At 48.2% G+C, this 26,803-nt stretch overlaps 1 protein-coding gene across 2 annotated transcripts in view; it reads left to right on the top strand.

Moving 5' to 3' along the window:
- Positions 1 to 14,687: 14,687 nt before the first annotated feature.
- The window catches only part of HS6ST2 (heparan sulfate 6-O-sulfotransferase 2), a 291,938-nt gene continuing 279,822 nt past the window's right edge, over positions 14,688 to 26,803 (top strand). Inside the window, exons 1-2 of one of the 2 annotated variants that reach the window (XM_043569640.1) lie at positions 14,688 to 15,359; positions 16,214 to 16,732. In XM_043569640.1, the coding sequence (XP_043425575.1) occupies positions 14,932 to 15,359; positions 16,214 to 16,732 (947 nt within the window). In that variant the 5' untranslated portion in view covers positions 14,688 to 14,931. The remainder of the gene's footprint in view (positions 15,360 to 16,213; positions 16,733 to 26,803) is intronic. The other variant, XM_043569641.1, reaches the window with a different exon arrangement.

Raw genomic sequence — 26,803 nt, 5'->3', positions numbered from 1 at the left:
AGAGAGACTGATAGCTGTAATATATTATAGTTCCTCAACTTCAAATTAATTTCATAACAGCACAGTAGAGCCAGATATTCTCTGCTCCAAGAAGTAACCCGAAGTAGGTAATATTCTTTTTCTTTGTTCTTTTGAAACCCCGGGTCTGGTTATTTTCTTTATTGGATAACCTATCTAGACTTTACTTCCTTATGATCCATTACCTGCTTCGGTAATTACCACCTCCTCTGAAATGTCCAATCCTCCAGCAGGTAGATTGAATGCCTCTTTGCACATGCCCCCAGGGTGAGCTGCACAAGGCACATTAGAAGCAGGGAAACCGTGTAGCTGTGAAATCCATGACTCCACAATTCCCACTTCACATTCAGAGTTCCAGCTTCAGTGAGTGGGCCCATGTAGACACAGCCTAAGCCAGTGACCCAGAACAAGTCAGGGTTATAATCCAATGACCCAAAGAGCATGAGTCCTTCTGTCCCCCACCTCAAGCTTCCCTACCTGAAGAGAGAGGGTAAGAGCACTCTGTTCCTTCTTCATCACTTGGGGGAAGGGAAGAAAAGGACCAAACCTGGCACCTTCTTCTCCCACCTATGAGTCTCAGGATCCCTTTAGCTGTCACAACTGAAGGATCAAAAATGGATTCTACTCTTCCTTCTCTTTCCTCTAGAGCTTTCCTGTCCAGTATGGCAGCCATCAGCCACGCGTGGGCATTTAAATTTAATTTAAAAATAAATTGAATAAAAATGACTTGCAATTAAGTCGGATTAAAAATTAATTCCTCATTCATACTGGCCACATTTCAAGTGCTCAGTAGCCACAGGTAGCTAGTGGCCATGGTATCAGAGAACACAGATAAAGAATACTTCCACTGTTGTGGAAAGTTCCCTTTGACAGCTCTGCTCGAGACCCGAACTGACTACAGTCTTTTTTTTTTTTATATAAGTTTATTTATTTATTTTGAGAGAGAGAACAAGTGCACAAGCTGGGGAGGGACAGAGAGAAAGGAGAGACAAAATCCCAAGCAGGCTCCACACTCAGCACAGAGCCCCACATGGGGCTCAAACCCACAAACCATGAGCTCATGACCTGAGCCCAGACCAAGAGTCCAATGTTTAGCCAACTGAGCCACCCAGGCGCCTCCTGACTCCAATCTTGAAGGAGGAGCAGCACATTCATTAGTTGTGGTGAGAAAGAAAGATATTTCAGAACAGAATTTGCTGTTTTGGTATGGTACAATGCTCGACGAAGAGAGCCTTTTTCTCATTTTTCTCAACTTTTGGAGAATTTTTTCAGTCGTCAATTTTATAGGCATATCCAGAAAGAATTTAGGGTATTCTTAAAAAAGTCTAATACAACCATGTAAAGTAAAATAAAAAGTGAGGTATGGGAGTTTCAATGGATATAAATGCATAATTAAATCTTTTCTCACATTTAACTTCAGAAAACACTTTTTTTGAAGTGTTCCAATTGTTTGATTTAGAAAATATGATCACTATAACTGTAAAGATAATTTATTATAACTAATAATAATATTTAAAGTTTATATCTTGGGTTAACATTTATTTGTTCGCTTGGCAAATATTTTTAAAAGTTTTTATTTATTTATTTTTTTAGAGAAAGAGAGCACGTGCTAGTAGGGGAGGGGGCAGAGAGAGAGGGAGACAGAATCTTAGGCACGCTCTGCGGGGCCTGACATGAGGCTCGATCTCATGACCATGAGATCATGATCTGAGTCAAAATCAAGAGTCAGACGTTCAACCAACTGAGTCACCCAGTCATTCCTCACATGGCCAATATTTTTTAGCACCTGCTATGTGACAGGCACTCTTCTAGGCCTTTGGGATACATCAATACACTACCAATGACCCCTGCCATGTAGAAGTTTATATCCTAGTGGGTGCAGATAGAAAGCAAACAATAACCATCATAAATTCATCATCAATTCATACATGGAATATTTGGAGGTGATAAGAGCCACGAAAAAATAGAGCACATCCCCAGTGCTTGGTGGTAATGTTAGCAGTTCAAGCGGACAGTGGGGTTAGGCATGTTATCTTAGATCCTTAGGCAGGGTAAAATCCTTATCTTATATGTGTCCATAATAAAGCCCAGGTTGGCCAAAATTCATATATGCACACAAACTTATATCACAATATGTGTTGGTAATGATGTGGCCAGCAAGGTACTCTCCTGTGATATTCATGGGATTGCCTCAGTGGAGGACAATATGGCAGTATTTGTTGCCCTTGGTCTGAGCAATTGCACTTTCAGATTTCTGTGTCAGCATAGGCTGGGTTATTTTGTGGCAACAAAGAACTCCAAAATCTTAGTTCCTCATAACAAAACGATGTTTATTTCCTATATGTACATATGTTCCCCAAAAGACCTGTTCCTCAATATGGACGAATCTCACAAACATAATGTTGACTGAAAGAAGCTAGACATGAAGGAGTAAACACTGCATGTGGTAGGCAGAATTCTAAAATAGCCCTCCGCGATTCCTGGAGCCTGGTACACATACCTTTCCTGGTTATTCAGTCAAACATGAATCTAGGTAATATTGCAAAGAAATTTTGCATATTTAATTAAACTCCCAAATCAGCGAGCCTTAAGATAGGTTATGTGGGTAGGCCTGACCTAATGCAACGAGTTCCTTAAAAGCAGAGCATTTTCTTCGGCCTGCTTGCAGAACAGGAAGTCACAGCAGAGAAGCACGAGGGAGCCTAACCTGAGAGAAGTTCTCTGTTGCTGGCTTTAAGGTGAAGGATCCCTCATGGCAAGGAGTGTGAGTGGCCTCTAGTCACGGAGAAAGACTCCTGGTCAACCAGTGAGTAAGAAAACAGGGGCCTCAGTCCCACAGCTACAGGGTAATGAATTCTGTCAACAATCAGCGAGTTCAGAAGAGGAGCCTGAGCCCCCCATGAGACCCCAAGCCTAGCTGACACCTCAATTTGAGGCCTTTAAGGCTCTGAGAACAAAGTCCAGCAGCACGCATTGTGCCTGGACTTTTGATCTACAGAAACTGTGAGATGATAAATCTGTTGCTTCAAGCCACAGAGAGTGTGGTAATTTGTTACACAGCAATATAAAGCAAATACACTGGGTGATTCGATTTACATCAAGTACAAAAGCAGGCACAAGTAATCTATGTCGATAAGTCAAAATTACGGCCACTGTTGGGAGCTTCTTGACTGGAAAGGGGTACAAGAGAGGCACATTTGGGGTAATGTTAATGTTTCGTGATACAAGTGCTGCTTGCGTGTATGTTCAGTTTGTGAACATTCATCCAGCTGTACACTTAGCTTGTGTTCACTTTTCATTTTGCGTATTTCCGTATGCACGCCAATAAAATATTAAAGCATACAAAACAAATATTTCGTTTTTTCAACCCCACACAAAATAACACTATGTATTTTTATATGCATATTCATATGTGAACTTGCTTACCAAAAAGCCCCCCAAGCTACAAAACAAGCTGAAAACAGTAATCACCCCAGGGGAAGGGAACGGGATTGTGTGGGGGTCAAGAGAATTTTGGGGTCTTTTATGATAGTTGAACAATTTTGTTTTTAAGTTTATTTATTTTTGAAAGAGAGTGTGTACATGCGCTAGTGGGGTAGGGGCAGAGAGCGAGGGAGACAGAGGATCCCAACGAAGTGGGCTCTGTGCTGACAGCAGAGAGCCCAATGTGGGGTGTGAACTGTGAGACTGTGACCTGAGCCGAGGTCAGATGCTTAACCAACTGAGCCACCTAGGCACCCCTTTGAACAACTTAAAAAAATTGCTTTTAATGTTTATTTATTTTTGAGAGAGAGAGAGAGAAAGAGAGAGAGAGCAAGTGGAGGAGGGGAGAGAGAGAGGGAGACACAGAATCTGAAGCAGTCTCCAGGTTCTGAGCTGTCAGCACAGATCCTGATGTGGGGGTCGAACTCATGAACCATGAGATCATGGCCTGAGTCAAAGTTGGACGCTGAACTGACTGAGCCACCTAGGTGCCCCTGAACAACTTTTATAAAGAGTTTCCCGTCATGAATTATTTGGGTAATTAAAAACATGAAGGTGGAAGAAATAGTAGCTCCAATGACTTATTTGAGCAGAGTAATTCTTGTCTGGGGTGCATGCAGACAGTCGCTCAGGGTTTGAAGGACCCTAAGAAGAACCCAGCCATCTGTCTTGCCTTGTTCAATGACAATGGCTGCCATCTCTTGGATACATCTTCTCTGCCAGGTCCTGGAAAATGTGCTTTACATACATTATCTCTCTCCTTTCTCATTCATGTTTTACAAGATAGTTCATTAGTATCATTCCCATCATACAGAGGGAAAAACTGACGCTCTGGAAGGCTAAGTACTTGCCTCAGTCCACACAGCTAGGAAGGAGCAGATCTCAGTCTGACCGCAGGGAGCACGCTCTTTCCAAGACAGGGCCTGCTTCTCCAATGGTCTTATTGATTGTCAGGCTGATAGAAGTCAATGTATTGTGATTCATTCATTCATTTTAAACTGAGCTTTGGGGAGGGGAATCCTCTGAGTTCCTCACACCTTGGTGAACACGAGTGTTCCTTGGGTTACCTTCCTCTCCCAGAGATGGTGCAGGGCACTTTCAGGCATGGGTGGGCAGTCTAGGAGAGAGGAGTTGACAGAGAAAGGAAGATGCTGTGTCCCAGAGTTGGCTTGGACATTTCTCAAAGTTCCCAAGGGTGGGGGCCTGCTTAGGGTGATTCAGTGTCTTCCCGGGGGCTTGGCTCAGCCTCGCTCCAAGCCACAGACTTTATTATGTGGATTCCAGCTTGCTGTCAATATGATCCCCGTGTATAGACTATACTAATAACCTTGATGCAAGCACTGTATACATAGAAAGTGAAATCCAATTCCTGCACAGAAGATTCCAATCCTCAAGACATAAGGGCCAAGGCATCCATCAAATTGCAAAAGACTTAAAATGGAGGCAGCTGATTCCAAGCCTGGACTCGACTGGGAACTCACTGAATACAGGAGAGAGGGAGCCTGACACCTGACCGGGAGTCTTCGAAGCTGACTTCTGGGGAAGGGGATGGAAGGAAAAAGACCTGCTCGGAGCACTCTGGTGCTTTGGCCTTTGGGGAGTTCTTATATTATTTTACATGAAGAAGAGTCCGTAAACATTCCTAAGAGGGACCTGCGCCTTCTCATCTTAGATCTGGTTTGGAGGTACGAAGGGGGTTGGTGTGTGCACAATTCAGCCTGAATCTTCTACCTTCAGTTCTTCCATGAGGATTAGACTGCAAACTCTAGTGTATGATAGAGCACAAAAGAGGTTGGGAGAATATGGAGAGTAAAATAACGTCTTTATGGTGAATTTTTTTATATCTTAGTAATTCTCCCTCATCGGTTGATGAAATTTGGCTGTATCAGCTTAACGAGTTTTTGACAAATTTACTGTAGAAGAAAGAATTTTTCAGGGGCGCCTGGGTGGCTCAGTCAGTTAAGCATCCGACTTCTGCTCAGGTCATGATCTCACAGTTCATGGGTTCTCGCCCCACGTTGGGCTGTGTGCTGACAGCTCAGAAACTGGAACCTGCTTTGGATTCTGTGTCTTTTTCTCTATCTGCCCCTCCCCCATTCTCTCTCTCTCTCTCTCTCTCTCTCTCTCTCTCAAAATAAATAAACATTAAAAAATTAAAAAAAGACTTTCAGTTGAGATGCAACATAAAATGTCTCCGTTTAGGATTTCATGGTGTGAGCATATGAGTAGATGATAAATCACATCTAGCTGTATTTCCAGATTGCAAACAACAACAAAAAAATGGTCTTGTCCTGCATTCTGTACTTGCACCGTCCTGGCAAATAATTGCTCTTGCTGTCCTCGTTCTTAGTTTGCCACAGCATCCTGGCATCTCAGCTGGCCAAAGATTTGTCCTCCACCAGAGGACCAGAAACTGTTCATTTGGTAATTCATTGTCTGGTTCTCTTCCAGAAGACTCTGGATCGCCAAATGTCAGTTTCTGCCTCGACTTGCCACCACACCGTTGGCAGGATCGTGGAACTACAGAAACGTTTAGGCTGAAATGCCGTGTCTTTTATTTTACTTGAGCTGTGTCTATCCTGCTCTCTCTTCTCCCTGCAAAAAGCAGCTTACCGACTTGGACTAAAAAATCACCTGTTTGTTCTCCAACAGGGTTGTGGATGTTGACACAGACTGTACTGTGCTCTGATGGCCCGTTCTCTGAGAACGTGGACGATATGTCTGTCGGAGACACTGGGGTACCTGGTGGGATATAATCGGTGGGTAGACAGCACCATTTTGGGTCATAAATTGTCCGGTAAGGGGAAAGCTCGTATCTCTTGAGCACCTATCCTGGGCCAGATCCTTTGTGAGGTGTTGCCATCGCCCCATGTTGGCATGGGTTCTGGCGGGGGGAGGGGGGGATTAAGGGAGTCATCGGCAGAGGCAACTCCACGCAAGCTGTGTGCCCTTGGCCGAGTCCCTTCAGCTCTGAGAGACTCCATTTCGTCATATATAAAGTGACAGCAATGACAGCTGCCTCGCTGAGTTGTTGGGAAGGTCCAGGCAGGGTCTGTGAAAGTTATTTGGTAAACTGAGAAGCCTTAGACCAAATACGATTGTTATTGAACACTATGGGAATTAAAAGAAGAAGAAGAAGAAGAAGAAGAAGAAGAAGAAGCCGAGGTTCCAGCCTTCCAGAAAGTTATTCCTTAGTAGAGTAGACAAAGTTGCTTATGACATTTCCAAAAAATAACATCAGATGATGTGGGTGAAATCCCAAGGTCGTGGATGTATTGAGTTGCTCAGTCAGCAGCATCTCCACCTCTGCTTCCCCTTTTACTGAAAACGTTCAGGTTCTGGGCGCTCGCCCTCAGTCTCCCTCAGTGCCCTCAGAGGATGTGCAGGTGCACACACGCATGTGCACACAGGCATACGTGCCACAACGTTTCTCTGCCCAGCTCTCCTGCCTAGGATGAGGATCCTCTGAGTCTCTTGAAATTCATTTTGGGACAGGATGTCTCCTACTCTCTTGCTCATGCCCGGATCTCCTGGAGCTGGCTGAGGATCATCATTGCATGGCACTATCACAGGCTGTGAGGTTAGACAGATTTGGGTTCGAGTCCCAGCTCTATGACTTCCTAGCTGTGTGGCTGTAACTCCGAACCCCGGTTTGCCTACCGGTAAAATACATACCGCAGAAGGGGCACCTGGGCGGCTCAGTCGGTTAAGTGACCGACTTCGGCTGAGGTCATGATCTTGTGGTCTGTGAGTTTGAGCCCCGTGTCGGGCTCTGTGTTGACAGCTCGGAGCCTGGAACCTGTTTCAGATTCTGTGTCTCCCCCTCTCTCTATCCCTCCCCTGCTCATGCTCCGTGTCTCTCTCTCAATAATAAATAAATGTTAAAGGAAAAAAAAAACCATACTGCAGAAGTAACTACCTCGCTGGGTTGCTGGGAGTGTTACTTGAGGGAGGGTCTGCAAAGTGTTTGGTCAAGTGCCTGACACATACTAGGTGTTCAGTATGGGAGCCGTTCTTTGCACTTGTTGCTAGGCATTCGGGGGTCAACCTCCAGGAGACGTTGCCATGGCCATCCCTGATCACTGTGCACAGCGCCAGAGCTAGCATCCTTGACAACGTGTTGCCCTCCTCTCAACCACCCCATTCTGTTTCTAACTCTTCATTCGGCCATACCGACCACACTTTGTCTCTTTTCATTGGGGATTTGCACGTTGCCCTTCTGCCTCAGCTAAAGTTTCTATAAGATGACAGCCATAAAGGCGGCTTTCTTCAGTGGAGATGAATGTGCAAAGTGTGTTTTACCGAGGTCCTCCCTCCTTCCCATGCTGCTCTAATGTAGCTTTCTGCATTTTGACGCTATTTGGTGAAACGTAGATTTTGAAAATATGTGTGTACGAAGTAAGGCCTTTTCCAGATTTCGTTATCGAGCCCAGTCTCAGGGCTTCTGTAGCCTCTAGTCTGGCTCTCTCTTATTAAAAATTAATTTTCATTTAGTCTGTGACATGTATGATTTCTCTAAACTAATTTTCTTTTTTCCTGGGTTATTCCCTGTCAAAGCTGTTTGAATGACAAAGAAATGCCCTTCCCGGGAGCAACATTGGCCTCGAGGCTAGCTTCCTCCAAATCCTTCATGTCGGTCTGAGATATAATTTTTAGCTCTTTATTTTATTCTTCAAAACTCCCATGGGGATCAGCCAGGAGCTCAGCAATGGGCCTGTGCTTCTCTTACCAAGACCCCAGAGTACAAAAACAAGTGGGAGACTGAGGGTCAGACAATGCTATTCTTGCTTTTTAAATGATCATTATTAAAACCTACCTAGGGCTTTTGTGTCACCTGAAGTCAGCTTTGACACTGTCCCCCGATCTTTCGGTTTTGACTTTATCTTCCTAGTCAGTAGAAGCCCAGAAGGCTTACTTGCACGTTTCTGCCTCACCCTTTCCATCTAAAGAAGTTTGCCTCTCATTTAAGTCCTGCTTTTTTTTTTAAAGTTTATTTATTTTTGAGAGAGACAGAGACAGTGTGAGTGGGGGAGGGGCAGAGAAAGAGGGAGAGAGAGAGAATCCCAAGCAGGCTCCATACCACCAGCACAGAGCCCGATGTGGGACTCGAACTCACAAAACCATGAGATCATGACCTGAGCTGAAACCAAGAGTCGGACGTCTACCCGACTGAGCCACCTAGGCGCCCCTACGTCCTGCTTTTTTCGACTCAGCTACTAGCTGCGGGATCATCTCTGGTAGTGCATTTGTGCCAACACGAAGGCTAGAGGGCGGGGTCCCTCCCCAGCACTTCTCATGAGCTAGCACAGCTTGGATCACAGAAAGATCCGGCTGGATGGGCTTCCCGGGTCATTGAGTGCAGCCTCTCATCTTACCAAGGTCAGCAACTAAAATCCCAGAGACATCAAGCAAGTAGTGCCAGGTCACACAGTGAGCTAGCGGCAGAACTGGGACTCAGACAGACATTGTTCTCTTTGTACCCAGCTTGGCATCCTTCCTACTCTGCCACCATTACCTGGTGCTGACAGCCCAGGGTTCCGGGGGTGGATGCTCTTGCCCCCCTCTGCCACCTGCAGGGTGAACCCAAAACTGACTTGGTTTTCAAGCTGACTGCTGTGGTTTGACCAGCTGATCACATCCAAACTGCTCTGGCCAGATCCACCGTTAAGTTTTGAAGGGCAGGGAGCTAAAAATTGGTGTCAGTAGTGTAGAGTGGAACAAAGCGAATACAACCCGCTTCTCCTCTCCACCTCAGCATCCCAAGCATCTCTCCCCGCCCTGTTAGACAGCTGGCCCTAGAGCAACATGGGTTTGAACTGTGCAAGTCCACTTACATGCACATTGGAAAAAAGCTTTTATTTATTTATTTACTTATTTATTTATTTATTTATTTACTTACTTATTTTGAGAGAGAAAGACAGAGAGGCAGAGGGGTGGGGGCAGAGAAAGAGAATCCCAAGAAGGCTCCACGCTATTAGCACGGAGCCTGATGTGGGGGCTCAAACTCATGAAACCATGAGATCGTGACCTGAGCCAAAATCAAGAGTTGGTCACTCAACTGACTGAGCCACCCAAATGCCCCGGCAAATTTTTTACGGTACAGTACTGTAAATATATTTTCTCTTCCGTATGATTTTCTGAATGACATTTTCTTTTGTCTTGCTTAATTTGTTGTACGAATACAGTGTAACGCATATGACGGGTGCCTGGCTAGCTCAGTCGGAGGAGCATGTGACTCTTCGTCTTGGGGTTGTGAGTTGAAGCCCTGAGTTGGGTGTAAAGATTACTTAAAAAAATAAAAATCTTTTTAAAAAAATACATATAACATACAACATATGTGTTAATCAAGTGTTTATGTTATTGGTGAGGCTTCTGGTCGACAGTAGGCTTTTAGTAGTCAAGTTTGGGGCAAGTTAAATGTTATTTGTGGATTTTTGACTCTGCATGAGGTCAGCCTCTAACCCTCATGGCGTTCGAGGGTGGACTGTACATAGTATCCCTTACTATGTTGGCATCTCACTGGAGGGATCATTCATTAGGGCTGTCTTCCTCTTCCTTGTAAGTGTCTCCTGTTAGAGGTCTTGAGTCCATGTTTTTTTTTTTAATTTTTTTTAACATTTATTTATTTTTGAGACAGAGAGAGACAGAGCATGAACGGGGGGAGGGCCAGAGAGAGAGGGAGACACAGAATCTGAAGCAGGCTCCAGGCTCTGAGCGGTCAGCACAGAGCCTGATGCGGGGCTCGAACTCACGGACCGTGAGATCGTGACCTGAGCGAAGTCGGACGCTCAACCGACTGAGCCACCCAGGCGCCCCTTGAGTCCATGTTTTAATCTTCAGTATGATTAAATGGATCAGAGGTTTTCTTCCTCCATGGGATACAGGCCAGGAGAGCACTGAAGACGTACAGAGAGGTAGGGTAAGAAAAAAGGAGCATATAAATAAATGGGACGGGGTAGCAAAACCAGCCTGGGTCACAATTAGGCCTATCACCTGCCACCCATGGCCAGTCATTAAATATATGTATGTTTCTATTGTGGAAAACATAAGAGCTCAGACCACAGATACTCAGAATTAAAAAGGAAAGGGAAAGGAACATTTCCTGAAGATCTACTTTTCCTAAAACTAGACCTCGTGCTCTCAGTCGATGACAATCCAGTAAGGTGGCTGTCATTGGTCCCATTTTCCTGGATGAGAAAACTGAGGGCCTGATTAAATCCCAGGGTGATGTCCTCTCCAAACCTCTGTTCTTTCCTGTTGTTGTTAAACAACAACAACAACAACAACAACAACAACAACAACAGTCTTTTGAGATTGCATTCCTCTTAAGCAGCATTCTGAAGGTACCCGGTCAGGCTATTTTATGAGTGCAAACTGAGGCGCAAAGAAGGTGAGTGACTTGAGTAGGTGAGTTGAGCCTGTCGCCTGTGGCTGCCAAGCCCTGGATTCCATAGCTATAAAGGCCCTGCCTGTACGACCGACTGTCCCAGCAGCGAGAAGGGGGAATCTACCAGTTAGTGAAATAGTGGAGATCCCTCCTCAGGACATGGGCAGTTGTTGGTCTGCACGTTCCGCGTCCACTATGACCCCCGGCCAGGGCTCATCTCGCCTCTGCGACATGCATTCACGTCGCACCCCGAACGCGTACATGGCACATTCTCCTCTTCTTTCATTCCTCGAGCCCCGTGGTCTGTAAGGCTAATAAACAAAACGCAGTGTTTTGTGGGGGGAAATTGGCTGGATGTTGACAGTGATGTATCCAACACACCCAACCTGTTTATAATATTAGAGCTAAATTTCAAAACAGCACTTTCTTTTTTTTTTTTAACGTTTATTTATTTTTGAGAGAGAGACCGAGCACAAGCAGAAGAGGGGCAGAGAGAGAGGGAGACACAGAATCCGAAGCAGGCTCCAGGCACCGAGCCGTCAGCACAGAACCCGACGCCGGGCTCGAACTCACAAACCTTCAGATCCTGACCTGAGCCGCAGTGGGACGCTCAACCCACTGAGCCACCCAGGTGCCCTCCAGAATGGCGCTTTCATTAAGTACTACTGTTCACTCAAGTTTTGGAGAGGTGTATAAAAACTGAAACGAACTGACTTGATAGTTTGCATGCCTTCAATCTTTGTGACAAAAATCGCCTATTATTGAGGGTATGAACGTTTTTTAAAAAACGAGAGACAGCTGGAAAGACAGGGCAGAAGAGAACGCTCAGGATAAGGGGAAGTACATTTCTTTAGATTTCCTTAGTGTTTTATGCTTTCTATCAAGAGTGCCAGCACTTTCTTTGACATTACATTTTCACTATTTCTGTTCTAATTTGAACAGGGGACCCTGCTGTCACCCTTATAACAGAGGCCCGGAATAAGTCCAGCTGCTGATTGCCTGGTGGGACCTAACAATGTGAGTGTCACAGACTCACATCAAGGACCAGGCCTATGGCTTTCCCTTGAGATGAGGCGCTGCTGAGGGTTTGGAAGCACTTTGGCCCTTGAGGAAGACAAGAAATCACGTGCCTTAGAATTCAGAATCAGAAAAGTGCCTTTGAATCACCACATCAACTTTGCCTTGTTACAACCAGGGATCTGAGTCTGAGAGACAACAAGTGGCTTCCTCACTCGTTAGTGGCCGAGTTGTGACAAGAACCCAGACCTCTGGACTCCCGGGGCCGATGTTCTTCTAACTATCCCCGCTGCCCTCACCAACTCCAGCCACCAAACGCATGTCTGGAAGTGTCCTGCTTAGTATGCAAGCCGGGCTGACCTTTATGCTCTCAGAATCATCAGAGTTTTGTGGAAACCGTGGAAGGATGGTTCTGGAAAAATAATGAAAAGCCAAGCATGCTGTGGAGACAAACAGAAGCCCTGCTCAGACTGCAGAGTCCTCCACACCTTCCAAGTATTGAATCCCAAATATATGCACACACGTAGAAACTCAGGCTGGTCTAAGAAATAAGGAGATGCAAAACCAAAGACCTATAAGGCAGCCAAGTCTTTCCCCCTTCCCCCTCCCCAGCTCCAAAATAGGGCTGATTCCAGCGGAGCAATATAAGGATCTTTGTTATTCAGTTCCTGAGAGGAACCGGCTCCTGGGAGGTGGGTCCAGCCCTGGACTGCAAGAGGTCTTGGAACTTCCTGCCGAGGCCAGGCCTGGCCTCAGCAGAACACGGCTCAGACACCGCCTCTTCACCCCAGGAAGGGCCCTCTGAGATTTGTGGGGCCCCCCTGCTCCCCTCAAAGACACTTCCTTCCACTTCTAGGAGCTCTGATGTGTGAAATCCACCAGAGAGACTGATTTCTTTTTCTTACAGCATGAGGTGGGTGGAGGAAAGGCTTGTAAATGCAAATATCCTCCAGGAAGCTGTTGTATGCATTCATACTGGATCTCAGAAACTGGGCTTTATAGCCCCAAACTGGCCCTTCTTTTGTTCTGCGACTACCCATCTGCCTGCCTCTTTCTCTGAGAGTCAGACTGTAAGTGTGTGCGTGTATGTGTGCACACACGTGTGTGTGTGTTCCTTTGCATGATCTGAAAGAGTAAATCCTGATTCCACTTCCCCCTCCCTGTGACTGGTTACCTGCCCTCCCCGCATCTCTACCCAAGGCACTTTATCCTGTTCCAATCCCAGAAACTCCAATTAGTTGCTGGAGGCATGAATGTGTGACCCATCCATTTCAGAATTGTTTTCCTGGGGATCCAAAGAATGCCATTATAATAGTGCGATGGCAGAGGGTTCATCAAATGGCATCACGAGAAGAGCCACCTGCTGGACTAAAGAGGCTGACTGTTGTAGGTGGCCAAGGAGAAGGAAGGGACAGCCAGCAAGCCAAGCTCCCAGGGTTTCGCACTCCTCCGGGGCTCAAGTCCACACCCATCCTCAGGGGGAGCAGGCATGTCCCACAAGCCTGAGCGGGGGCAGCAGGGGAGCTCTTGGGAAGCCAAGATGTCTACCTTGTAAGCTGCTGCATCTGGCTCCGTATACAAGTCAGCGTGTCCCCCTGGAGCCCTGGGACAGGTAGGATGCCTGAAATGCAAGATTCCCCCCAAATCCCTCATGCCTGGAGCCGGGCAAAGGGTCCCGCACTGTCCCCAGTAGGTTTGGGGGCACATGGAAGTCCAGCCAGGACTGGGGAAGTACGGGGGTGGGCATGGGTAGGGGGCACAGCTCTGAGATAGTCTGAGAAGGACCCTTTCCTTAATTGGCCTGTGATTCAGTGGGCACATCCGAGCTTAGAGCAGCAGGTAAACACAGCAGGTAAAATTGCCCCAAAGGTCATCCTCACAGTTACCCAGATGGTTAAAAAGGAGGAATTAGTCTGATTTTACAGAAGCAGAAACTGAGGCTTAGGAGGGGCAAGTGATTATCTCAGGGCTGCCCAGCAAGGAAGTGATAATTCTCAGACCAGTGCTTGCTGTTTCGCTGCACAGAGGGATCAGATATTCTGACAGAGATGCTGGGAGAGCCTGTCCCTGGTGGGACTTGACCCTATTCCCATACTCACCTCACTATCCTCCCTACCTCAGCCCCGACAGCGACGCTCCGAAACACTGCTGCCTCCCAGGTCCCTTCTGCAGCAGTGGGACTAGACAGAGTGGGCATTTGATCACAGAAACATCAGTTCCTGATGTACCTGATCAATCAGATAGGAACAGTCTGAATCCTGAGTTCCTGGGGACTTTGTCCTGAAAGGACATCTCCTCTTTCCTTGCGAATCCTTACATTTGTGGTCCTTGCAGCCAAAAAGAGCCTTTTAACACCAGGGTTTGGGGAATGGTCTGCACTTATTTATTAGAGGAGGTGGTGTCAGTGTCAGGAAATGGGCTGGATAGTGCCTGGTTTTTTGGCTCCAAACCCTGAGGCTCTGCTGTGTGACCTTGGGCAAGTGTCTTTCCCTCTCTGGGCCTCAGTTTCCTCATTTATCACATCGCCTTGGATTAGACGGCCCCACTCTGATGTAGGATTGAGCCATGTACCTTTCCTTCAATAAACCTCATAGGAATGAAGCCTTCCTGTAGGCACGGGGTTGGATGCCGGGGATTCGGCAAGAAAAGAGGAGTAAGGGTGAGTCTCTGCTCTGCAAAAGCTCAGATTCCCATCCTCTAACGGTTTTTTTTTTTTTTTTTTTGGTCATGCTTTTCCTTCATGCTGACTTACCTTTTCAGAAAATGCCCCCGCTTCCGCTGGAGAATGGAAATTGGCAAAGAGAGAGGGAAAAGGTCCAATTTGCGCCTTTGCTATTTTAGGGGCGGTTGAAATTACCAGCCAAAGTGGAGTGATGCGCTCACTGGAGTGACCTCCGTTCCCCAAGACAGGAGAAAACCCAGGTCCTCTGCTCGTGAAGTGGCTTGAGCTCTTAGGCGTGAGGCATTATTACATAAATTCAAGCTCGCTGCTGATCCTTAGTACCCTGAGTTGCCTGAAGGGGGGAATGGCACTGCCTGCGTGTGCAGCCCGGGCGCTCGGGCCGCCGCTGCAACCGGAGCGAAGAGCGCCCGCCCGCACCACCTGTCCCCGCCGGCATTCCAGAGTAGAGGCCGAATTGGCAGCGAGCCGGCCCGGATCAGTCGCCGCCTCAGTCCTCGCGGGCCCTCCTAGGGGTGTGTCTCGCGGCTTCAACTCCCAGCCGCTCCTGGACGAGCCCCCAAAGGCGTCTTCCTCCCTGGCGGGAGCCGCGCGCACCTCTCTCTTCGCGCTGCTGCCCCGAAGCCGCCGCAGGCGGATGCACGACCTCAGGAGACGCTGGGACCTGGGCTCCCTCTGCCGGGCCCTGCTCACTCGGGGCCTGGCCGCCCTGGGCCACTCGCTGAAGCACGTGCTCGGCGCGATCTTCTCCAAGATTTTCGGCCCCCTAGCCAGGTACGTTTTAGGCGAAAGCGGGACTCGCGCGCCCGGCTCGGGGCGTGCGGGAGCCGCGCGGGGAGGGAACGCAGCCGCGAGGGGAGGGCAGGGAGCAAAGTTCCAGCCGGCCGGCGGCGGCCGGGCTGGGGGGCTCCGGAGGGGCGCGGCGCGCGTTCGGCCACGCTGCGGCTCCTTCCCCGCCGTTCCGCGGGCACCGGCTGCGCAGCGTCTCCGCTCGCGAGTCGGGCCGCCGGCGGACTCGTCCCCCCGGGGGAACCCCGAACGCCCGGCGCGGGGCTCACTCGAGGCGGCCGCCAAGGTGGGCGAGCGGGCGCGGGCCAGTGCGGAGCTTCGGGGCGCGCGGCGAGGGAGCCCCGCGAGTCGGGCGGGCGGGGAGGCGGCGGCGTGCGCGCCCAGGGGACTGGGGGCACAGGCACCGGGGAGAGTCCTGTGGGCGAAGCGGGATGGGGATGGGAGCCACCGTGAGCGGAGCGAGACGTGCGGGGGCTCGGCCCGGGGGTGTGAGTTGGGGAGTGGGGCGACCGAGGCGAGCGGCGTCCCGCGGGTACGAGACCCCGCGACACGGCTCCGGAGAGCTCCGGCGGGGGGAGAGGGCAGGCGGCCAGCGGGAAGGAGTCGGGGGGAGGGGGGTGTGCGGCAGGAGCCACAGCGCTGAGCCTGCCGGGAAGGAAGGAAGCGGGGAAGGGCGCCGCCGCCGCCGCCGCCGCCGCCGCAGCCGCCGTGGAGTACTCGGTGTGGAGGGGAGGGGGAAAGGGGCGCAACGGCGGCGCCGGGGGGAGGAGGCGGTGCGGGCGCACGGCGAGCGCGGGCTGAGCTGCGGGACTGACGTAACGAGCTTGGGTTTCCCCCAGCGTCGGGAACATGGATGAGAAATCCAACAAGCTGCTGCTGGCTTTGGTGATGCTCTTCCTATTTGCCGTGATCGTCCTCCAGTACGTGTGCCCCGGCACAGAATGCCAGCTCCTCCGCCTGCAGGCGTTCAGCTCCCCGATGCCGGACCCGTACCGCTCGGAGGATGAGAGCTCCGCCAGGTTCGTGCCCCGTTACAATTTCAGCCGCGGCGACCTCCTGCGCAAGGTAGACTTCGACATCAAGGGCGATGACCTGATCGTGTTCCTGCACATTCAGAAGACCGGGGGCACCACTTTCGGCCGCCACCTGGTGCGCAACATCCAGCTGGAGCAGCCTTGCGAGTGCCGCGTGGGGCAGAAGAAATGCACTTGCCACCGGCCGGGTAAGCGGGAGACCTGGCTCTTCTCCAGGTTCTCCACGGGCTGGAGCTGCGGGCTGCATGCCGACTGGACCGAGCTCACCAGCTGCGTGCCCGCCGTGGTGGACGGCAAGCGCGACGCCAGACTGCGACCGTCCAGGTGAGTGCGCGCCCGCGGCCGAGCAGGCCACTGGAGCGCGGGAGCGGACGTGGGCCCCGGCGGGCGGAGGGAGGGGACGCGCTGCTGACCGCTGCCGGCGCCCCTGTGCGCACCTCGGGGGCCGGGCGGGTGCGCCGGGCTGGGCGGGCGCCAGACTCCTTGGCGCGCACGCTCGCGGCGCCGTGGCGGCCGCAGAAAGCCTGCCCGCTGCGGCTCGGGACGGCTAGTCGGTCTGTGGGCGGGTTGGCCTGCTCCGTGGCCCGGAGGGCGTGCGGGGTAAGCGGCCGGGAGGCCCCTAACGAGCGCCCCTCGCCCGCCGCCGGGACAGGGTACCGCACGCGGACTCCGCACCGGAGCGCCGGGAAGAACTGGTCTCTGTGTGTGGCGTCCCTGAGTCCCTCCTCTTCTTTCTCTTCTTTTCTCTGCGCCCCGGTCCCAAAGCCTCCTTTCTGCCCTCTCGATCTTTTCCCGCTCCGCATTCTCCCCCACTGCTTCTCTCACTTCCTCTATTTGCCCTTCTTTCTCTTGCTCCCGATCTCGTAGGCTCCTGGCCCTGGCTCTTGCACTTTCCTTCGTCCTCACTTTGCTGCTCGTTCTTTCTCTTTTACTCTTTCTGGTTTTTCTCTTTTTGCTTGACTTCGGCCACTCTCCTCCTTTGTCTCCTCTGGCTCTGCTCTTCCTGGGCGATTGGGTGACCCTCTGCCGCTGTCCGGGGACACCGGGGAGGGCTGGTGGTACCCAGGTTGCGCCCCTCGCTACTGGCTGCACTGGAGGCACCCGCAGCGCTTTGAGAGTGAGGGGGCACCGTGCGTGCCAAAGGGCGAGCTGGGACTCTTCCCTGACCCCATGTGGGGTTCAGTCTTGAGAAACCCCTCCAGATGTACAGATCCCGAGCCCCAGCAGTGGGGGGCCGGCAGCCCACGTGCTGGGAACCCGGAGCTGATGCGGAAAAGGGTGATTTATGAAGTCTGTAGCCAGTTGCTTTTGAAGCTAGGACATTTTCCTCCATCCAGCCGCAATGCCCAGTTGCTGGAGGTCATGGAGTGCCATAAAAGCGGGAGAGGAAGAAGGGCAGGTTGGGCTGGAGTTGCTCTGGCCAGGGGTCCCATTCTGCCACTGTCCCCAAAACAGATCTGGGCTGGGGCAGGGAGCCCAGGGACTGGACTGGGTGAGTCTAGTTGCCAGGGGGGCCCTGGACGGTGTCTTTGGGCAGGCGGGGACAAGGCTGTGCTCTCTGCCTCCCCATCAGGCATCACGGGTGGGGGGGGCACTCCAGGCTGCTGTTTACATTAGCTGTGTACCTGGGAGGCTCCCAGCTCCCACTCCTGCCTCCCCAACCCCCCAGGCAGGGTACTCCAAGTAGGTACTTTGCAGACGGCTCTTGCAATGAACAGCCAGTGCAGTTTCTTTTTTCTAGATGCAGGCAAATGGAGCCCTCTGACTTTCTGGTCACCATTGAATTTTGAAGAGACCTCACTCCGGTTCATTCTCCCTTCCCTCAGGCTACAGTGTCTTTTCTTGAATGCTGGGATTCTGGCAGAATCCGTTGAACTTTCACTGCCTTAACAGGCCTAACAGATGTTTTTTTTTGTTTTGTTTTTTGTTTTTCAATCCTAAGCAAACCTTGGTTCCAGGAAGGTTGTCACCTCAGTCCATTGTGGGAGTTGTGTAAGTCATTGCCACCATAGGATTCTGGTGTTCAAGAAGATCCCAAACAATTTAGCAATATCGAAAATAATCTCACTTGCTGGTGGAGCTTGTAGGTGTAGTGAGGGGTGGTGATATTTAAAAAAAAAAAAAAGCTCTTTAGAGCAAAAATAGAATCCCACAGCCATGACTATATCCTGAGAAGTAGAAATGAGGTCTTGGCCACTATGGAAGTCATGGTTCTGTCTAGAGCTCCACGGGGCACATGTGCCTTTTGAAATCCTTTTGGACATGTAGGTCAGGGTGTGACATGATCTCTAAGCGCACCTTTCAGATGTGGTCCGGATTATATCTTTTTTTTGGTAGCCACTGTCCTCTGGCAGATCCCTTCAGAAATTTTCCTTCAGAAGTTTTCTGTAAGATAACCAGACCCCTCAAGGGGAGGGTTCACCCTCTGGGATTGTCCCAAATCGAAGCAAAATTATCTGAATGAAATGAGATTTTCTTGGTCGTAGAAAGGGTGATACCACAGTGCCATCTAGTCTAATTAAAGAGGAACCACTTTTTAAAGAGAGTTATTGGCTCTCACAATATTTGCACAAATTAAATAAAATTTGTTAGAGAAACACACTGCTACCCCAAGGGCACCTTTCTACTTCACTGATTCCTACCCATCTCCAGAAATCTTCATCTTAAAGAATAGGGATAGCTCGAGGGTTCCAGCATTTCCCAAGGTGTTGATACATCCCTGCCTTCAGGACCAGTTCAGTGAGTTCTGATAATCTCCAAGAGGGAAGGTGTGCGTAAGTGTGTGAGTGAGAGAGAGAGTGTGTGTGTGTGTGTGTGTGTGTGTGTGTGTGATGAAAATTTAGACACGGGCCGCAGTGATGCGTGGGGGTGAAGAGCTGGTCTCAGGAGATGAGAGTCAGCCATGAGGACTTCCTGTGTGGAGTGCTCTTCTGTGCCAGCTGCTGGTCTCTGTGCTCCCCTGAACTGAGGAGAACAGCAGCTCTGTCTGTTTGGCCTGGGAGTCCCGACACCTGGGCTTCAGCTTCAGGCCCACCACGAACCAGCTGTGTGACCTTGGACCGGGGCCTGTCCAAGCCTCACGTATGGAGAGTGCGTTCCACTCTGATGGACCTTTCACATCCCTTAATCTCTGGCATGTCACTGTAAACTTGCGGTGTCTTTGGGAAGGGGGCAGAGTGGGCAAAAGTATCCCCGTTTGTCAGATGAGCGTGAAGCCAAAGCAGGTGAAGGACTTTCCCAAGGTCATCGAGCTCTTTAGTGGCACAGTGGGAATCTTCTTCCAATTCTGCCTGCTCTGTTGGCCGTGTCTTGATGAGCAGGGGATTGGCGCAAACACGGTGAGGGACTTCATGTTAGTTATGCCCACGGAGTGAACGCTGGATAGATGGTAACCGATACCGTTATCACCGACATCATCGCCGTTTTCAGTAATGTTACATGTGTGAGTTTGGACGAGTGATTGGAGCAGGGTCGCCACACCCATTGGGAGAACAGATTTGTAGCTCCCTGAGGCTTTTAGCTCAGCAGCAACGAGGGCCACTTTCTGACTCGCAACCATCTATCCACATTAAGGGGGTGGGGAGGGGGGAGGGGCCATCGTGCCTGCTGGTCAAGACCCTGAATCCGGCTCCCACTGCCACTTGTGCTGTGCTTCCCTGCCTCGGCGGATGGCAGGGTGCTTGCGTGATATGGGAACTGCTGTGAGCACGTTGCCTGGCGAGGACAAAGAGAATGCGTGGCTGGCAAAAGGCTCAAGTTGTTTATTGAGAATAATAGTTCTCAAAAAGAAAAAAAGAAACAAAAAGAAACGACTAGAAATTGCATTTCATGCATCTGTCTGCCAATATGTTGTTTGGGGTCAGAGAAGGGTCCCGCTCATTGTAGAATTTCTAAGACCTTTTTTTTTTTTTTTTGAAAATGTATCAGAGCATTCTTGCTTCCCAGCTGTTAAGACTCCCGAATTCTGCAGGCCTTCTCAGGCCAAATCCCCTCTGTCTGTAGCCAACTCCAGTGCACCACTTAGTCTGTGGGAGGAATTCAGAACTGGGCACAGGGAACGTGCACTGGCCTCATTTTTCTCTGCCAGGTACCGTGCCGGCTGGCACACACGGGGTGGCGGGAGGGTGCAGGGGCACAGATCAGACGCTGTGGCTGGTGCAAGTCAAAGAATCAGATCACGATTTTCCTCTTGCATCCTCGACTTCTAGTGTTTCTGAATCTTGCAGGGGCCGTATGGAAGAGTAATAAACTGTCATCTAAAATCCAGTAGGGCATCACTGACAGGAGAAGACTGAGAGGCACTTACAGGGAGAAAAGCTTTCTTTCGCTTTCCGTTTCCTTCAAAAAGGTGGCTCTGTTTGGAAAGAGCCGCGTCTTAGCAAGAACTCCGTGGTGCCTGTGCCTACTCATGCCTCACGTGCCCAGGCTCCCACTCCTTCCCGTTCTGGATCCTGCGGTGAGGCGGGATGACACGCGGGGCCTTCGGGTGCCAGGTATGGGGCGAGGGGGCGAGCATGCATTTCTTCAGCTGCCTTTGAAAAGACCTGTCAGAGCCTCCCACCTCCTTCGCAGGAGAAGGGGAGAAGCTCGGTATCACACGTGTCGTGGCGTGGACGGCAGTTATGTTGTCGGGGTCCCGACAAAACTCTTCCCTCCTCAGGGTAAAAAAGGGCTCTTCGGGGTGAGCATTTCTTAACCGTAATTTTCGATCAGTGGTGCCGTGTGGCAAGAAGAATGTTAGCGCTTTGCCTTTTACAGCTACCTGTCGTCAACTTCGGTAGCGGGAGGTGACACGAACGATTAGTCATCTTTTCCATCGTTATTCATTACGCAAAATTTTGTGAAACTGCCTATTATCTTCCAGGGAAGGCACGCCATTCTTACTGTCGCAGAGCTTACAATAGAACGAAATAATTTGGGAGTTTAGACATTTAATAAAGGAGGGGGATTTTGTTTGGAAACGATTTGAATATCTAGAATGTCTTTAAAATGGCACACCTTCGCAGGAATATAGCAAAACGTGGAGAAAAGTCCATCCGTTTATGTGAAAGTTTATGTCTAATCAGCAAACTGTGAAATATCATGACCTCTGCACAGTGCTAGCAGTTGGGGGAAATTAGAGCCAATACAAAGGCTGAAAAGCCAAGGTCACCATCTTTAGCCACAAGTCCGTAAAGATTAGAGGGTAAAGTGCAGAACTGTGTAGTACAGACAGGTCAAAGTTGGGGGCGAGGTAGGGGAGGGCTTGTCATTTGGAGCAGGTCCACCCCCCCCACCCCCGTAGAATGGGAGGTTTAACCAAGACGCTTTCTCAGGCCCATTCCTTCCTGAGTAATGAGGAACAGGCCCGAAACAGGAGAGATGTATTCAGGAAGGCGTCTGGGAATGAGTGGGTTGTATTTAGAAGAAAAGAGGTATTGTGGGTGGGCATGGCATCCTTCTGGCATCATGAGGTTCGGCAGCCTCACCTAGCCAGGGCTGGCCGGAACCGAGAAGGTCACAGTCGGGGAAGGGTGAAGGAGGTGGGTGGGGGAGGCCTCATTGTTGACGTCCTGGAATGGTAGTGAGGAAGCTGAACCCCAGTGACGAGGAGAAGCACTTGGGTGGAAGGAATGTAAAAAACACAAAAGGACATGAAGGGTGGAGTCCATCTGGATGCATCTTCTCGATGTCTGGAGTGGAGGTGGCACCAGGGGTCAAATTGCAGAGCTTGAGGAGGGCATCTAGTTTGGGTTGGAGGGCGCTATACTGAAGAGCTGTGACTGGTCTATGTGGCCTAGATGTCTAGTGGCCAGGGCTTATAGGGAAGGGCAAACCACTATGGGGTAGATTAGGGCTTAGTTGGGTATGTGGGAGTCTGTGAACCCAGTTAATCTGATTTCACAATTGGGATTATTATTTAAATGATAGCTGCAATTCACATGTGGGGCTCTCAGCCAAGGAGAAGGATGTTTGAATAGAGGAAAAGATAGACAGTTATGATTACATAAAAACGAGAACTGTTCATCTGTCAAAAAGTATCCAAAATGGAAAGGCATATGTCAGACTGATGAAAATATGCACAACAAATAAAACTGACAAAAAGATGACATCTTTTCTGTATAAAGGACTCCTACGAATTGATTAGAAAAACAAAGAATACGACCCGACAATTTACAGCACGGGAACCACAACTAGTTTACAGACATGGAAACACTGTTTAGTCCCACAAGGGTGTGGTAAATATCCTAATTCTCACACGTTGTAAGTGGGCGTGTAAATTCGAATGATTCTATTGGAAATAAATTAGATAATATAAACAGAGAACATTAAAAATATTTATTTGTTTGACCTATAATTTCTTTTCTGGGATTTTACTGAGAGCCGTAGTCCTGCACACATTTTTCATTCATTCACTCACTTATTTACTTATTCACTTTTTAATTCAATAAATATTTATTGAGAGTCCCCCTATCACTGTGCTATGTGTGGGGGGCACTGTCAGGAACCGGGCAGATGTGCGTGGAGTGGGAAAGACAGATATGAAACCAATACTTAATGACTTAAAATTGTTGAGAAATACCGCGGGCGGGGGAAGTATAACGTGATATAATGGTACACTGGAGTTCTTTATAAGTGCAACAAATTGGAAAAATCTGGACATCCACATAGAGGAGAATGGCTCAAGGAATCTCAGTGCATCCACTTGGAGGATTATTACAAAATCATTTAAATGTCCTTTCATAGAGTATGGAAAATTGCTAGTGATTTAAAGCTAAGGGAACAAGAGATAGACAATTATGGACCCATTTAACTACAGCTATGTTAGAGAGAGGGGGTGGAGAGCGGGAGAGGGAGGGAGAGAGAGTGGGAGAGAGAGAGAGAGAGAGAGAGAGAGAGAGAGAGAGAGACACAAAACATCTTCCCATCCCTCTGAATCTAAGCATAAAAGACAAAGATTGAAAGAAAAATACCAGGATATTAGTAGATCCATTAGTGACTTATTCTTACTCTGCTTCTCTGAAGGTTTTGCACTTCCTTTATGAGTATGCATTACTTTTATAATAAAAGTAAACATTAACAATTTTAAAAATGATGTTTTATTTTGGCTGTGGTAAATTATACTCATGTCAACCTTTTGGCTTCTGAAGATGGTGGCTGGCTATTTCATTAGCCTCTTGATATCCGGGGAGTTCTTAATGAGGAAAGCAGTTTCAGCTAAATAAACTCTCAGACTGGAAGGCAGAGGTGAGGAATCCGCTCAGTTGATTTTTTTTGATGAGTGGCTGTTATCATATGCTAAAGACACCATGGAACTCTTACACTCAGTACAGTATGGAGATATTTGAATGGATTGCTCTTGTTGTTTCTCTGTTTAAAAGTTAAATGGAAGGGCGCCTGGGTGGCTCAGTCGGTTAAGTGTCTGACTCTTGATTTTGGCTCAGGTCATGATCCCAGGGTTGGGGATCGAGCCTTGCGTAAGGCTCCATGTTGAGCATGGGGCTTGCTTGGGATTCTCTTTCTCTCTCCTTCCCCATCTTTCTTCCCCTTCCCTGTTTGGTCTCTTTCTCCCTCTCTCAAAATAAGTAAATAAACGTTAAAAAAAGAAAAGTTAAATGGAACAGGAAATTTTTAAAAAATTTTTTTCAACGTTTTTATTTATTTTTGGGACAGAGAGAGACAGAGCATGAACGGGGGAAGGGCAGAGAGAGAGGGAGACACAGAATCGGAAACAGGCTCCAGGCTCTGAGCCATCAGCCCAGAGCCCGACGCGGGGCTCGAACTCACGGACCGCGAGATCGTGACCTGGCTGAAGTCGGACGCTTAACCGACTGCGCCACCCAGGCGCCCCTGGAACAGGAAATTAATAGTGGTACACAACTGGAAATAATAAGACTTGTTCGGCTCAGCCAGAGCCACCCAAGATAACCTAGAGTCTGAATCTTCATGAGCCTCTTTCCAGGTCAGCTGATGCCAGAGCTAATGGTCTGGCTCAAAGAGTCCAGTCCTGGGGCTGGTGAAGGGCTATCGTTCCAAACATCCACAACTGAGAGCTTCGGTCAGTTAGTGCTCATGTTGTCCTCATCCAAGAAAGGAAGGGAGTCCTCTTTGCTGGGACAGCCTGCTTGCAGAGCAGTTTTCCTTCATAAGAGCATTGCCCCCAGTTAAATAGAAATTAAATTACTTACAAATTAACTAATATACTTAGAAGTGAAATTTAGGAATTCTGAATTAAGTTGATTAGACCACTTCATTCCTCAGCTGCTCCGGGTATCTGAGGGGCTACTATATACAGTGAGGTGCATAATCTTAAACTGTTGAAACTCCACCGAAACTCCATTCTAGGTACCAGTTATTTTGACAGTGTAAAGAATGTGCTTCACAGCTGAAAAGCCAATATCGACATTTGAAGACAAATAAAAGAAGGTATTTAGTCACTGAGTTTAGAAAAAAAAAAAGGTACGGGTGGGAATGTTCTCTTTTCCATTAAAGCATAATGAAGAATCCAATTAATGGTATACGTCTTCTCATACAATGCCTTTGTAAGCTTGCAGAAATATTTGTCTAACTTGAGTAAAATATTTATTGGCAAAAGAGCATTTCTAGTTTCACTGGGTATTGGACTTCACAGATTATTCCGTTGGTCTTATTGCATCCCATTTGTTATTTCTGCCATTTTGCCTCTGAGAACAGTGTTGAAGACTTTGACACATTTCAGAGCATTACACTAAATAAATCTGTCTTGCACATTCTACTGTGCTTTTTCTGGAATATTATAAATATTCAAATGTAGGCACACTTGCAAATTCAAAATAAAATTCAATACATGCAAATTCTGCATAAATTCCATATTTATAACTTAGCAATAGTTATGAACTTGTTATCCTATGATATAAATATATCAAAAAGGAGCTCATGGGAATTACCAATAAATATATTTTTCTGATTAAACTGTGGATTCTTTTTTAGTCACCATTTAAGCTTCAATTCTGGGATATATTATAAGAGAATAATTTGCACTTCATTTACTCTGAATTGTCAAGAATCATGTTCTTCCCCGATGTAAATGTCTGCAAAAAGGACTTCTTATTCAGTTTGATTGCTTTTTAAATTTTACCAGCAGAGATGCCCTAGTGAGCCTAAGAGAATTGGTCTGTTTCTTGTGAAGAGTTTAGTTCTAATGAATCACTTCCATGCACTTTTCTGAAGGAATATAGGGCAATTGAAATGTGTAATGCATTGATTTACATTCCTTGCATTAATTGACTTTCTCCCATAACTATACTAATAGCGACAAGTCTTCAGTATAGTATCAGCTCCGATTCACTGATGGATATCATTGGACTTTTGCTAGCTTCCTACAGCAGAGTGAATGCCCGCAAAGAGGGTTTAGAAATTGACTAGGGTGACCAGGTTATAGACAGGAAACTAACTCAGAGATACTGCAAAAAAGTCCTTTGATCTTGGCAGCCAGCTTCTCAGTTAATGTAATAAATAGAAGTTGACTAAACTCATCAGTTGAAAGACCTAGATTATCACATTGGATGAGAATATGAACTCCAGCCACGTGCTGTGCATAAAAGACAAAGCTAAAACATAAGGATACAGGTGGGATTGGAACAGATGCACTCGGCCAATACCAACCAGAAGAAAGCTGAAGTAGTTCAGTTGATATCAGATGAATACCCTAAATGAAAACCTTTATTGCGGATATACGGGATCACTGAATAATGGCAAAAAGTTCCATTTTCCGGATAGCAATTCTAAACTTGTATGCACTTGATACCTTGTTTTAAAATATATAAAGCACAAACTGACAGGGCACTCGGGAGGTGTTGTAAAGTCTGCTGATCTCTTTCAGAAATCGACAGATGAAACGAACAAAAAAAAAATGGGTAAAGATACAGAGACTTGGTTAACAAGCTCAGTGTAATGGACCTGCACCCAATTAAAAAAATGCACATTCTTCTCAAGCACATATGGAACAGTTGTAAAAATAGACCATATACTAAACTGTAAAGTTAGTCTGGAAAAACTTCAGTGAGTAAATATCTTACAGACCATACTATCTGACCAGGCAGTGCTTAGTCATTGGATGTTGTAATCAGTTAGGCAGGAACAAGGGATGAGACTCTGAGTGCATGAGAAGGAACTAGTAGCTTGATATATTTGGAAGGATTGCCAGTTCTTCACTGACCACATCAGGTTTCTTAATTCACATGCAAGAGTGTAGAACTCCAAGACTGGCAAAGAGAAGTGCTGGAAAGTGATGGTTTGACCCAGGTAGGTTGGCCTGATTTTCCCTGGAGCCCTATTGATGTTTTTGGGTACCTATTAAGACAGGCCCTATGCCAGGGGCATAACGTGTATTTTTCTCATTTAATCCTAAAACAACCCTCTAAGGTAGATGTTTTA

The sequence above is a fragment of the Prionailurus bengalensis genome, chromosome X (assembly GCF_016509475.1).
Source record: "Prionailurus bengalensis isolate Pbe53 chromosome X, Fcat_Pben_1.1_paternal_pri, whole genome shotgun sequence".
Lineage (NCBI taxonomy): Eukaryota > Metazoa > Chordata > Mammalia > Carnivora > Felidae > Prionailurus > Prionailurus bengalensis.
Note: the sequence above shows the minus strand (reverse complement) of the source record. Positions and strands in the feature narration are given on the sequence as shown.